Raw genomic sequence first — 14,292 nt, 5'->3', positions numbered from 1 at the left:
AATGCATAAAATAAAAGCTAAGGAAAGAAACGGTCTAACCAAATAAGAAGCCAACACTTGACATTAAGAGCCAAGGTAGTTTTCCCATCCTTTGGATTTATCAATACCAACACATTAACACTTGGGGATCCACATGAACTTATTGTCTTAGAACCCTTTTTCATTAAGCACATTAAGATTCTGACGAAAATTGGGCAGAGTAACGGCTGTTTTCGGGTAAAATCCTTATATCAATGCCTTGGAATTAACCATCAAGGGCTTTCAAGGAAATACCTGCACACATAAACATACAACAGAACAATGCCAGACAGACAGAACAATCACAGGATAGTAATAGAATGAGTCCAGAGGTACTAGGTCCATAAGTCCGAATCTCCAAAGTGTTAGGGATAGTAACCGATAGTCCAAAGAGAACCTTATGTATTTTTTAGATTTTCGTTATTTATTAGTGTTTTAGCGAAAAAAGTAAAGTATGGTCCAAGTGGACAAAAGAAAAAATAACGGAAACATAAACATATGTCCAAGTGGACAAAGAGAAAATGACGGAAGGTAAATATGATGAAATGATAAAGTAAAGCGATAAAGCGAGAAATATAAAGAGCGGTAATATAAAGAGCGGTACAGTAAAGGTGCGGAAATTAAAGTTAGTTGTTAAGTGTTAAAGATAACCATCTTGAAACTTGTCAAGTATGTTATCAAAGTTAGTAGGAAGATCTTGTTAGAACAAGATTTGTTCTTATCAATTATCTTAGTTTTGATGATAACAATAATATGAATTTTGCTTAAGATAATATGGTACTCTAATCCAATGCAATTTCCCTTTCAGGAAATATATATAAGAGTACGCATAATTCAGCGCTCAGAAGATGTGTCTCAAATGGTTCAGCATGCAACATCAGAACATGGTCTGGCAAGACATCAGAAGATGGTCGAAGCAGAATCAGAACATGGGTCTATGGAAGCATCAGAAGAACATGAGATCAGAAGCACTGAAGATCAGAAGATGGTATCACGCTCAGAAGCACTTCAAGGTCAGAAGATCAGAAGATGCTGTGCACCAAGCTGTTTGACTCTGATGATATTCAAACGTCGTATTCACAAACATCAGATCAGAAGGAAGTACACGTGGCAGACTACGCTGACTGACAAAAGGAACGTTAAAGCTACTAAAGGCTACGTCAGTAGACACAGCGTGAACAAGGCTCGAGGTAGTTGACAAAAGCGTATAACATTAAATGCAAAGCTGTACGGAACACGCAAAGCATTAAATGCATTCAACGGTCATCTTCTCAACGCCTATAAATATGAAGTTCTGATGAGAAGCAAGGTTAACGATTTCGCACCAATACAATTCAAATTAACTTGCTGAAACGCTGTTCAAATCTAAACTCAGAATCTTCATCTTCATCAAAGCTCACTACATTGCTGTTGTAATATCTTAGTGAGATTAAGCTTAAATTGTAAGAGAAATATCACAGTTGTGATTATCGCTTTTAAGAAGCATTTGTAAACTCTTGAATAGATTACATTAAGTTGTAAGGAACTAGAGTGATCAGTTGATCAGTATACTCTAGGAAGTCTTAGCAGTTAGCTGAGCAGGAAGTCTTGGCAGTTGGCTAAGCAGGAAGTCTTGGCAGTTGGCTGAGCAGAAAGTCTTAGGAGTGAACTAAGCCTAGAGTGATCGTGTTGATCAGTAGACTCTAGAAAAGTCTTAGGAGTGAACTAAGCAGTTGTTCCTGGAGTGATCAGGTTGTGATCAGAAGACTCTGGAAGACTTAGTTGCGGCTAAGTGGAAAACCATTGTAATCCGTGCGATTAGTGGATTAAATCCTCAGTTGAGGTAAATCATCTCTGCGGGGGTGGACTGGAGTAGCTTCGTTAACAGCGAACCAGGATAAAAATAATTGTGCATTTTATTTTTATCGCTCAAGATTTTAAGTCACACTTATTCAAAACTTTATGTGCTAATGCATGCGAGAAGAACGATATGTAGATCGCCTTCCGAAAGCAATACCGCACGAAAAGAAAATAGGTAACGATCTAGTCTTTACTAAGAATCCATAAGAATTCTCAAAGTATTAAGACTTTCATCGATCAAAAGAAAAAAAGGAGAAGGAGAAGATAAAATGCATAAAGATAATCAACTCACACTATCATTAATATCATTCATCTAATATTATGGATTTGGTTCTTTCAAACCTATCAACATCCTAGATCCAATGATATTAATGAAATGGAGGAAGAAGAATAAAATTCACAAAAGATAATCAACTCACACTATCATTAATATCATTCATCTAATATTATGGATTAGGTCATTTCAAACCTATCAACATCCTAGATCCAATGATATTAATGAAATGGAGGAAGTAGGAAGCCAAAACAAGCATAAAAAAGGCAAAAAAACACATTCTGCCAGCAGGAAATCGATTTACCTCTGTAGGAAATCGATTTCCTGAGTGCAGAGTTCAAATTTTGAAAAAAAATAAGGTGGAAATCGATTTCCTACAGAGGGAAATCGATTTCCTGCACGCAGCATTCAAAAAATCAGCATTAGGAGGCATAAAACTTGACTTAAGCAAACATACAAACACCTTATGATCACATATCCATAGGAGCACGAATTTTCCATCAAATCACCATCAAATAACACCAATATAGCATCAAAGATGCATCACACACAAGCAACAAAGATCTACATCATGATATACAAAAAGGATGAAGAAAATTTACCAAATCTTGAACAAAACTTGGATCTACTTCAAGAATCACCAACACAAATCTTGATCTCTCAACAATTGAAGAAAAAAAAGTGAAATGGATGGTGGTTTAGCTCAAAGTTTGTGAGGTTCAAGATGTAACTCACAAACTTTATGAAAGAATGAAGAGCTTTGGTGAATTTGGTAGGAATGAGGAGAGAAATTGCAAGAGGTTTTTTGGCTCTCAAAAGCTTGAGAAATGAGAGAGTAGTGGGCTCTATTTATAGGATGAGAGCAAGAGTAGTGGTAGTTTGGTCTTTTTGCATTTGGTAATTAGCTTGTGTTTAATTGGTGATTAAAGTGGCATTTAAATGGTAAGAAATGGTAAAATGAGGTTTAAGTGGGTTTAATGAAGGGGTTAGTTTTGATGAGGTGGAAAATTGGTAAGATGATAAAAAATAATCAAAGAAAAAGGTGCCAAAATGATGTCAAGCTTCCCTCCTTATATTTTTTGAATTTTGCCTTAAGGAAATCGATTTCCCCAGGAGTGAAATCGATTTCACTCTGTTCCAGAAGAGAATTTGGCGCAAAATACACTAGGGAAATCGATTTACCCAGGAGGGAAATCGATTTCATGCTGTCCAGAATGTGATTTTGGTGAAGATTGCTGCAGGGAAATCGATTTACCCAGTAGGGAAATCGATTTCATCAGTCAGAAAAGTGAAAAATGCCTTGTTTATTGCATGTCTTGGCTTGGTACCTACAAAACAAAAGCCTACAAAGAAACAAAGCAATGTTTTTGGTATTTGGGTTAGTATAAAACAAATTAAAGAAAATTAGGTGCTTGATAGTTCCCCTCAAAGACGAAGCAAACATAACACCGAAAAAATGAAATCTCAAGATTGTGATCTTGATTTGAGATGCAAATGATGTATGATCTTAGGGTCAAAAATTGGGGTATGACACCCTCGCTAATTGAATCCAAATCAAAGAAGTACTAGAGTTATGAAACATCCACGTAGGTTACACTTTTTGTCCATAAAAATGGACGTGTCAACCAAGAACATGAAGTAACATCGCAAAACACATGCTCGGTGATATTAATCAAAAAAATCATTGTCCTCGCTCGCGGATGCTTTTGCCGTATTCAGGTACTCTTCATATAGTGCCGCCATAAATGATAACTTGGCATGAGCTCCATTATTTGAGGCACACTGGTCAAAAGCTTATTCTGGTAGAGCTTCTAGATAGTCGACCATCCATTCAATCACATCGCTATGACTGATCAGAAAGTGGTTAAGTAACCTCCCTCTAATAGGAAAGTGTAACAGGCATGCGACGTCATCAAGTGTGATCTTCATCTCCCCAACAGGAAAGTGGAAAAATGAGGTTTCCTTGTGCCATCTCTCATAAAATTCCCCTTGCATGCCGTGGTTGATAGTCCCATAATCGAAACAACATAGTTCAGAAATTTCGGAGCCAAGGATGGCCTCCTTGAACCAATCCTCCTGGGGCTAAACAAGATCAAATATTTTTCGTACATGGTCACGGACTTTAGGGTTGACATTTCCTGTAAAAATAAAAATTAATATCAAGGTTAGTCATTAAAAAAAATTCATATAAATGTTAGCCGTTAGTATCAACGTGTAAACAAAAATACCTATCCTGCCCAAACATGTGGAGCAACATGGGTGTCATAGTATATCAAAAGGGAGGTGTCATATGACCCTTTTGGGTACTCCTAGACAGACCTCTCGCCAGCATGTCTCATTGCTACATTTAACAGTGCAGTCTACATATTATGAGCAGCCTGCGTATCAGGAGCAGCTTGTGCATGAACACGTTCCCCCTCGGGTTCCTGCTCATTATCCCCGTACTCCCGAGACGATGACACATCAGTAATGTGACTCCTTGAGACCCTTCAAGACTGCTCAGCTCTCTCACGTCAAGCGGATGTTGTCTGGCTTGGCCTGCCATGTCTCAATCTAGGGTTCTCATCCATAATCCTGAAAAAATAACATTAATTAAAAAACACTCAAGAGGGGATTGGCATATGAAACAAATATGAAAAAAAGTCAGACAACATTTCATATTGGCATATCCAAAATTTTCTCAGAGGGGATTTCAGATATGCACATCAGAACAGCCATTGTTGTACAAGTGTGTGATTTTGCCCTAAATTCCCTAAAAAAACTTCATCAAATGATCCAAACAACCACATTTTCCAAATTAAACTTCTATCTAATAATTTTAAATAATAATAAACTACCTATTACATACATGCAATGTAAAAAAAATGACTCAGAGAAACTTACTCAAAATCAAAGATTTTGAAAACCTATTGAAATGAGCAAAAGACACAGCTTCGGTAACACTTATTCCGTCAAAGTATCGCAAAAAATTGCTTCAATAACTTGCGCAAAATGAAGGATTCATAGATTTTGTGAATGGAATAGAAAGATTTGAATGAAAAATGAAGTATGAGGGGTACTGTCTGCGCCAAATATATACTTAAAACAGGTTCGGATATGCATCTCTGAAAATTCTCTGAACTTAAATGATGGAGTTGATTCGGAGAAGCATATGCGAAACCCCCCAGAGTTTGAAAAAAATATTGTCTCGAAAATACATGTTCGAAAATTTCTCTAAAAAATATAATGTGGTGAATTCAAAAGTACATATCTAAATTTTTAAGATATTTTGGAGTTTTCGTCAAGGGCTCTAAGAAAACATAGGAGTGCTTTAAGAAATACTCAAAATTATCTATGTGGAAGTGCCAATTCATACATTTTTGCCCAGCCCAATAAATCATATCCAGCCCAGAAAAAAAAAACCCAGAAAGCAAAAACAACAACGAGAATCTCAAACTAGGGTTTTGCACTCACTCATCTCTATCATCATCTTCATCTTCCTCAAACCAGTTTCCACCACTGAGCACTCCACAGACTCATCATCATCACCAATGGTAGGAGTAGCATTCGATGTCGGAGCCGTTCCTTTCAACCCCGACGGATGGGGCCCAATGGACTCCTCCACCACCGCCGCCGCCAACAACAACGCCAACAACCTCCCTCTCAACGTCCCCTTCGCCCCTTTCTCCCGCTCCGACAAACTCGGCCGAATTGCCGATTGGACCCGCAACTTCAACAACCAAACCCGATCCAAAAACCCCGCTGACTCCGCCTTCGATTTCACCCTCGATGATTCCTTCCCTGGCAACACCGATGACGACGCTACATTCCGCTTAGTCGACGGTAAACCTCCACCCCGTCCTAAATTCGGCCCGAAATGGAGATACCAGCAGCAACGGCAACTTCCTCAGCGTCGCGATGAGGAAGTCGAAGCGAAGAAACGTGAGGCGGAGAAGGAGAGAGCTCGTCGCGATCGGCTTTACCATCAGAATCGGTCGAACCCTAATAATCCTCGACGGGAAGCCGCGGTTTGTAAATCGTCAGTTGATATTCAGCCGGAGTGGAATATGCATGAACAGCTCCCGTTTTCGACTTTCACTAAGCTGTCCTACAATGTTCCTGAGCCTGAAGATCTTCTCCTATGTGGTGCTCTTGAGAATTATGATCGTACATTCGATAGAATTAACCCGAAGAATGAGCGTCGGCTCGAGAGGTTTAAGAATCGGAACTTCTTCAAGGTTACAACCACTGATGACCCTGTTATTAGGAGGCTTGCGAATGAGGATAAAGCGACGGTTTTTGCAACAGATACGATTCTCTCAACTCTCATGTGTGCTCCTAGGTCTGTTTATTCCTGGGATATTGTTGTTCAGCGTGTTGGGAATAAGTTGTTTTTTGATAAACGTGATGGGTCGCAGTTGGATTTGCTTTCGGTTCATGAGACGTCGCAGGAGCCTTTGCCTGAAGCTAAAGATGATATTAACTCTGCTCATTCTTTGAGTGTTGAAGCTGCTTATATCAATCAGAATTTCTCTCAGCAGGTGTTGATTAGGGATGGGAACAAGGTTACTTTTGATGAGCCTAACCCTTTTGCTAACGAGGGTGAAGAGGTTGCTTCGGTTGCTTATAGGTATAGGAGGTGGAAGCTTGATAATGATATGTATCTTGTTGCTAGGTGTGAGGTGCATAGTGTTGTTGAATTGAATAAGCAAAGGTCGTTCCTTACTGTGAATGCTTTGAATGAGTTTGATCCGAAGTATTCAGGGGTTGATTGGAGGCAGAAGTTGGAAACTCAAAGAGGTGCTGTTTTGGCTACTGAGCTCAAGAACAATGCTAACAAGTTGGCTAAGTGGACTGCACAAGCTCTTTTGGGTAGTGCTGATATGATGAAGTTGGGTTATGTGTCTCGGATTCATCCTCGGGACCATTTTAATCATGTTATCTTGGGCGTGGTTGGATATAAACCCAAGGATTTTGCGGCACAAATTAATTTGAACGCCAACAACATGTGGGGTATTGTGAAGTCTATTGTGGACATGTGTATGAAGATGAATGAGGGGAAATATGTTATTGTGAAGGATCCATCTAAGCCTCAGATTAGGATTTATGAGGTTCCGGCTGATGCATTTGAGAATGACTATGTGGAGGAGCCTCTTCCGGAAGATGAACAAGTTCAGCCTACGGCAGAGGGTGCTGATGGTGGAGAGGAAGCTGCTGCTACTGCTATAAATGACGTGGAAGATAAGCCAATTGATGCTCAAGCTTAAAAGGTAAGTGTTACAAGTCAGAGTCATGCTCTATTTGGTTTAATAATGTCATAGGATTTTTTGATGGCATTCTTTGTGTTATGGGATGCTAATGTTTTCCCCTTGTTATCATGGATTGATCTGTTTTACTACTCTTGTTTTGTGGTCATAATTTTACAATTGGCCTCCTTTTAAGTTTGAATTTTAGCCTAGGGCTATGTTTGGATAGATGGACTAGAACGGAGCGGAACGGAGTGGAACATGATGGAATGGAGTGGAGTGGAGCGGAATGGTATTGAAATTTCATTCCATTGTTTGTGTATATTTTATAGTTTGACGGAGCGGAATATAATATTTTAGTTCATTCCATTGCATACACCCCAAATTGGGTGGAATGAAAATTGAAGGATATGATAGAATAGGATGGAATGGATTCCATCATATTCCATTCCACTCCATTATTTATAAATCCAAACAATGGAATCTAATTAAATACCACTCCATTCCCTTCCATCATATTCCATCAATCCAAACATACCCTTAAAGTGCGGCTGTGATCATGTCACTTATCTTAGGGCCACTGGTAGCCAGAAAATGAAGACAAATGTTGCTGATGTATTGCAATTATGGCCGCGGAGACTCCAAAGCCCTTCATGTTGCAGTAGTTGTTAGTTTTGGAATTCAATTTTAAACCTTGGTGAGATTTAATTGCACATGTTTGTTGCATTTTGGAACTGTTTCATCATAATTCTAGTCTAAATTCCAAAACTTGAGTGATTTATGTTAGCATCTTTTAAAATAATAATAATTGCTTTTATCCTTATATATTAATTGTTGTGTCCCTAGTGTGTATTTTTTCATATTCCAATTTTCTCTTGGTTGATAATTGATATTCTATTGACCTTCTTGCAAGTTGTGTGCGTGTGTTCAAATATTTGCAAGCTCTTAGGTATTAGAAAATGGGCAACTATTGAGGATTTGATGGAAAATTGGAGGTGTGTTACATATATAACTGCGGAATACTATTATCATTTTTTATCAGGTATTAGAAGTCTCGGTTTCCAAAATGAAATTCTTTAGCTAGGGATCCCTTGGGATTCTGGCGCTAGGAGCTGCTTATACATAGGCCTAAGCACTATAACTCATGTTTGCTTGAATATCTAGACGTTATAGATTGGGCAACCTAATTTATCCTTGAAAACATTAATAGCAATACTAAGCTCTGGATGATGCATGTGTGCATGTCTGTTAATTTCTACTTATTATTCCTAGATTGAATTTAAACGTCAATTTCAGATTTATCACATACAATATTTTTAGTTGTTTTCTGGACTCTTCATATAATGGCCAATGGCATCAGTTGGCAATTAGTGACTTCACCGGTTAGTTCTTGATTCTATTTTTCTTTATATGTAAAATACTTTATTAACAAGTCATGAATGACATTAGAAAATATTCATATACTGATGAATATGCTGAATCTTAAAGGTGCATGAGAGAAGAGAGAAAATGTCTTTTGTTCTAGAGAATCTACCAAGTATAAGGTGCATCTTAAACTTGAATGCTCAAGAGGACATGCCATGAATCTAATTTGTAGGCGTAAAATAACATTTGAAGTAGAATTTTCTGTAGGCACTAGCACTACATTTAGTATGCTAGACTCACCTTAAGTGTGGAGAAGTGGGAATCTTGTGTGCGTATCGCATAACAACATTGTTGCAGCTATTAACTGAGTTGTACTTACAAAACTAAAATATCTGGTTTTACATTCTAGGGATTTTGCCTAGTATTTTTATATATTCATATTGGCTTTTTATATCTGGCATTAGTATCTCTTTTCACAATAATTTAAATTGAATGACATCATGCCTTATGATACTTAATGCAACATTTTTATGACCAGAGGAATGTTATTATTCGAGAGATTTAGAAAATCCTCAGATATCTGGTCAAATGTCGGTGTGTCTGAATCATTCATGAGTGTTCAGTATTGAAAATTTTCCTCCTTTGTTGACCACAATCATTTCTGAGAGCTCAAGTAAGACTTGTCTCAGTTATTTTCTTTTCTTGTATGCTTTACTGGTATAAGTTGGAATCTTAGATCCATCTGTAATCTGCAATTACTGGTCGAGTGTATTGCTTTTGTTGGAAATGTTTTTTATGGGAAGGATTTACTCGGCGAGCCCTTGTTTTTCTTGTTTTTTCTCTTCAGTAAGTATATTCAATGTTGTTCTAGATGAGTAACCAATGCATTATGCATGCATTTGAATGGCGTTTGATGTACACAATCTGTAATTTGGACCTGTTTTGCTAATATCACATACCAATATATAACATAACTTTTTGGGTGAACGCAGGTTGTGCTTTTTGAGCAATTAACGGCCTTTCGCTTGGGAACATCACACTATGCTCAGAATCATATTCACTTCTTCACTGCTATTTGTTGGTCAAGATTTTGCCATTCAAACCTTGTGATATTACCTCTAGAATAATTTTTTTTATAAAGCATACTGAGTTGTATGATGCTACAGATGTTTATGATCTATAAACCTTGGCAGATTTAGGCTGTGGAACCATTAAAAGACTGTGTTATGCTTTTGAGTTTATATTTTTTGCTGTGTTAGGCATCCCATTCCCTGCATTGCCATTCCATTTCTTCATGCCTATTAGATTTATAACGCTATCAGCAGTGATTGAATTGAGTGCGGATGTATCATTGTTAGGTGTTATTGTGTAAACTTGGATGGATCATCATCATAGTAAATCTGGATATTTTGTCAGTAAGTAACTGATTGAACAAATTGATCTCAAGTTGAACTCAATTGTGACCGGATGGTATATCTTTGTTGAATTTAAAACCTCGGACCATTGCTCTCTTCCTGCCCAATTTCTGATACCTAACTGTAGATCATCCTCCTCTTCTCTATATGCAAAAAATTTCTAGTACTCTTTCAAAAAAGAAATACTTCTGTTGTCATTGTCTGTGATCACCAAGTGATCCCTGCCACTTTATTAATATCTGTACATGCAACCCCTAAGAGTTGGGTTAGTGGTGGAGGCTTGGCCCGATCTTGAGAGTGTGTTTCTCTCAAGGTTTTATTAAATATTATAAGCAAAAAAATTATAAGCAAAAACAGAAGCAAGGTTGTATTCTAGTAGTGTTGTGATCAGAGGAACAATTATAACCAAAAAAAAAAAAAACTGGTGCAATGTTGGAGAAGTAAAATTGGAAATGGATATCCAAAATGAATTTAATCATAAATTGAAGCGTTCTTCAATTTATAAGTGTTTGAGTTGTGTTCATAGATGTATTTTTAATATTTAAGGAAATAAATATATTTTTACGAAATGTTATAGGGTCAGTTTGTTTCAACTTTAAAAAAATATTTTTTTTTGTATTTTTAAAAATAGATATTACAAAATTGTTTTTTAAAATATTATATATTTTTTTGTATTTGTTTTTTCTAAAATAAAACACTAATTTTGACATCATATGACATAAATATATATTGTTGAAGACTAAAAGCTAATCAAAATCGCAATTTTTAAAAAAAGTTGTATTTTAAAAATAATTTTTATGAAAATCTATTCGAAATAATTTCAAAATTAAGTGATTTTTTGAAATTTTGATATCTAATTTTTTTCATAAAAAAATAAAATGTCCAAAATCACATTTTAAGAATAATTATTTAAACAAAATTTTCATTTAAAGTTTGTATAAAAAATTTCATTATAAAACTTTTTTACACAAAAATTATATAACACTATAAAAATTATTTTAAAAAAACTAAAACAAATGGGCCGAGAATATGATTTTAAATCTGCTTACTCACGTACTGTTTCTTTTCTAACGCTAACTCGACATGGAATACATTAAGAAATTCCCTTTTATTAACCAATTTAGGTCTTTGGCTAAAATAACTATTGACTACTCGAAATATTATACTTTATATGCTAACCGTTGAATGTGACACAGTTGGCTTCCAACGACAAATTCTCGTGTGCCTACAGTTCACAATGGGCAATTGTCAAGTACAAATTCAATACGCAATTTCGATGTTGCACCCTCTTTAATTAATTGATTTAAATATGATATCTTTTGCTTTCAATTTTATCCATAATAACTCGCAAATGTGTGTTTTCACACACTTCAATTAAAAAATAATTAAATATATTTCAAAGTGTTAATATAAAATTTTCAAACTAAAGAAGGTAAGAGGGTTACTCATCTTTTAGTGCCAGAGGTGTCACAATATAGGCCGGGGAGTTTCTCCAGTGGCACGTTATGTTCATGTTAATAACGATCATATGGCATGTATTCTTTTCTATTGATCATTAGATGCAGTGCTGCTCCATCACTTGCTTCCGCGCACTACCCAGCTGGCAGGAATGCTATTGCTGACTCTGGAGTATAACAGTCGTCGATCCCGTCCCCCATGATGATCATTATGTTGTTTCATTCTTCCTATTACTTCAAACTTGTTGGATTTCCAGTGCTCTGAGCATGAAGCGAAAATTCGAAAGTAATTTCCAAATGAAATGAAATTATGAGAATATTCATTGTGAGAAAAATCAGAAAAGAAATTAAAGTTTCAATCAAAAAGAGAGAAACAGAGCTTTGGAAAGCTAACTCTCATGTAAAACCATAATAAGTCAACTTCAACGTAATTATTTTTGGTTATCCAAGATCAACAAACTTGATGCAATTGTGCTCTTTTCTGGAATATGCTATCTTCATATGATCCAACAGCCTGAAACAAAAAAACCACAAATTGAAAGTTAAAGCATAATAATGTTGCTACCTTATGCATCATAACAACACCATCATTTGGCATTGTAGAGCACCAAATCAAAACAACACTATCCACAAATCTGGAGTCGAATGTTGATCCAACTCAGAACATCTCCGACAAAGATAAGCTCGTGGATACGTTTTACCACTTTGGTCCAAGTCTCACTACTATTTACATGAACACTTTGTAGGAATCAATTAGTTGTAATGAGTAAGTTTTTCAGGTAATTTACTATTATCTCTATGACAAACCTTGAGACAAATAACATCATTTTAAACAAATGAGAAACCTTGAAACAAATGACATCAATTTAAAAAAAACAATGACTAATGACATAAGTAAAATGAAATAAGCTTATGTCCTTTGTTCTCAAACACAGAGACTACATTTGATGTTCTACAGTGCACACATCAAAACTGAGGAAAAAATGTTAAAAAATCCTCATGTATAAATGGATATAACCCAGAGATAGAATCAAGCCATAGTAAAACTTATCTACAAACATACCATTGGTGCTGATTTTCCTTATCACCTTATTAACCCTATCAGCAACATACGCATTCTCTCTCACATCAACAACGAAACTTTTAGGTTTGTCAAACCTTGTTGAACCCACATCACCATCATCATACCCAAGAAACTCATTTCCAGAAAACCTCTTGAAAACACTTTTTGCAATAAAAAAACAATTAAAAAAATAGAAATAACCAAAAACCCTAAAAAATTAAAACTTTAACACACCCCAATAACAAAAAAAGCAAAAAACAAAATGAACCTTGGGAAAAGGGTAATTGGACGGTGTAGAAAGTACTGTTTGAGGATTTAAGGATGATGAGATCGGAGGAATGGGGTCGTTGGAGAACGGAGAAAGGGTTTATGTGAAGCTTGTGACTGTCGAGAACGGTTGTGACGGTGTAACCGTCTTCGGAAATGACGTGGTTTGCTTGAACTGAAAAAGTGAAATTGAAAAATGAGATAAAAATGAAAAAATTGGAGAAAGGAATAGCAAATAGGTCAGAAGATAATTTTCACAATCACATTTCGTTTCAGGAGGAGAACAAACCTGAGATTCAGGGACGAGAATGCAGAGCTTTGTTGAGAGAGAGAGAGGGAGAGAGAGAGAGAGAGAGAGAGAGAGAGAGAGAGAGAGAGAGAGAGAGAGAGAGAGAGAGAGAGGGGGTCACATTGGAGAGAGAAATCGGTATTGTGAATGGACTTGCAAAGCAGATTTGGCTTGTCATATAGTTGATGAAAGGGCAAATTAGGTAGTTTGGTCAATTGTTTAGTAATGGATAGATAGTAGATAGTATATATATATATATATATATATATATATATATATATATATATATATATATATATATATATATATATATATATATATATATATATATTCAAAACTCACACTTCTCAATTTAACGAGACAATTTTTTCAAAGCACAAAACTATGATGGGTTTTCACTCTTAAGTAGGGGTGTTCACGGGTCAGTTTGGTTCGATTTTGAGAGAATTCAATGGCCGAACCAATCAAAAATATATGGATTGGTTTAGATTGGATTTGCACATTTTTGGGATAAAGTCCAAACCGAGAAACAACGGGTTGGTTTGGGTTGTATTCATTGGATATACTAAAAACAAATATGCACAAATATTTTAAAAAAATTTCTAATTTACATCAACTAAATTTCAATAAAAATATAAAATTTCTAATTTTTTTCGTTTTTCCATATAGATTGTGAATGTCACAAATGGAGTTTCATTTTTTTCTTCTTGAAGTTAAATACTTTATATTAGTTTCCATGATAATTATGATATAAATTATACAAATTAGTTATGGTTGGTTCGGGTAGACGGGTCCACGGATAGAGTTTTAAAAATCTGATGCCCGAACCAATTAATATCAGGTTTCGTTGGTTTGATTCGGTTATTGTCCGAACTAAAAAAATGCCATAACCTAAGTACCTAATCTTATGGTTTGTTTTGGATTCCGGTTTGGTTCGGATTTGTCCGAACCAATGAACACCCTTACTTTTAAGCAAACAATACGTTGTAGACATGGTGGTCACCGTACTTAGATCTAGTAGACAGATAATAATAAAAGTACTTCATATAATATCATGTCATACCTTATTTAAGTTATTTA

General features: G+C 35.9%; 1 protein-coding gene across 2 annotated transcripts; it reads left to right on the top strand.

The window, feature by feature from the left end:
• The first annotated feature begins 5,510 nt into the window (after nucleotides 1-5,510).
• On the top strand, nucleotides 5,511-9,964 carry LOC131636546 (eukaryotic translation initiation factor 3 subunit D-like). 2 transcript variants are annotated; one of them, XR_009294114.1, is made up of 3 exons: nucleotides 5,511-7,380; nucleotides 7,932-8,053; nucleotides 9,714-9,964. XR_009294114.1 is itself a non-coding variant. In XM_058907158.1 (2 exons), the coding sequence occupies exon 1, from the start codon at nucleotides 5,662-5,664 to the stop codon at nucleotides 7,375-7,377; it is 1,716 nt and encodes a 571-aa protein (XP_058763141.1). In that variant the 5' UTR covers nucleotides 5,512-5,661; the 3' UTR covers nucleotides 7,378-7,380; nucleotides 9,714-9,964. The 2 variants fall into 2 exon arrangements, 1 of the variants encoding a protein (XP_058763141.1); XM_058907158.1 differs by lacking the exon at nucleotides 7,932-8,053 and having other exon boundaries at nucleotides 5,512-7,380.
• The last annotated feature ends 4,328 nt before the right edge of the window (nucleotides 9,965-14,292 follow it).

The sequence above is a fragment of the Vicia villosa genome, unplaced genomic scaffold, assembly GCF_029867415.1.
Source record: "Vicia villosa cultivar HV-30 ecotype Madison, WI unplaced genomic scaffold, Vvil1.0 ctg.001778F_1_1, whole genome shotgun sequence".
Classification (NCBI taxonomy): domain Eukaryota; kingdom Viridiplantae; phylum Streptophyta; class Magnoliopsida; order Fabales; family Fabaceae; genus Vicia; species Vicia villosa.
The sequence above is the reverse complement of the archived record's forward strand: the minus strand, read 5'-3'. Positions and strand labels throughout refer to the sequence as shown.

Coding starts and splice junctions, on each gene's coding strand:
- LOC131636546 (XM_058907158.1), top strand. CDS start 5,662: ATGGTAGGAGTAGCATTCGATGTCGGAGCCGTTCCTTTCAACCCCGAC.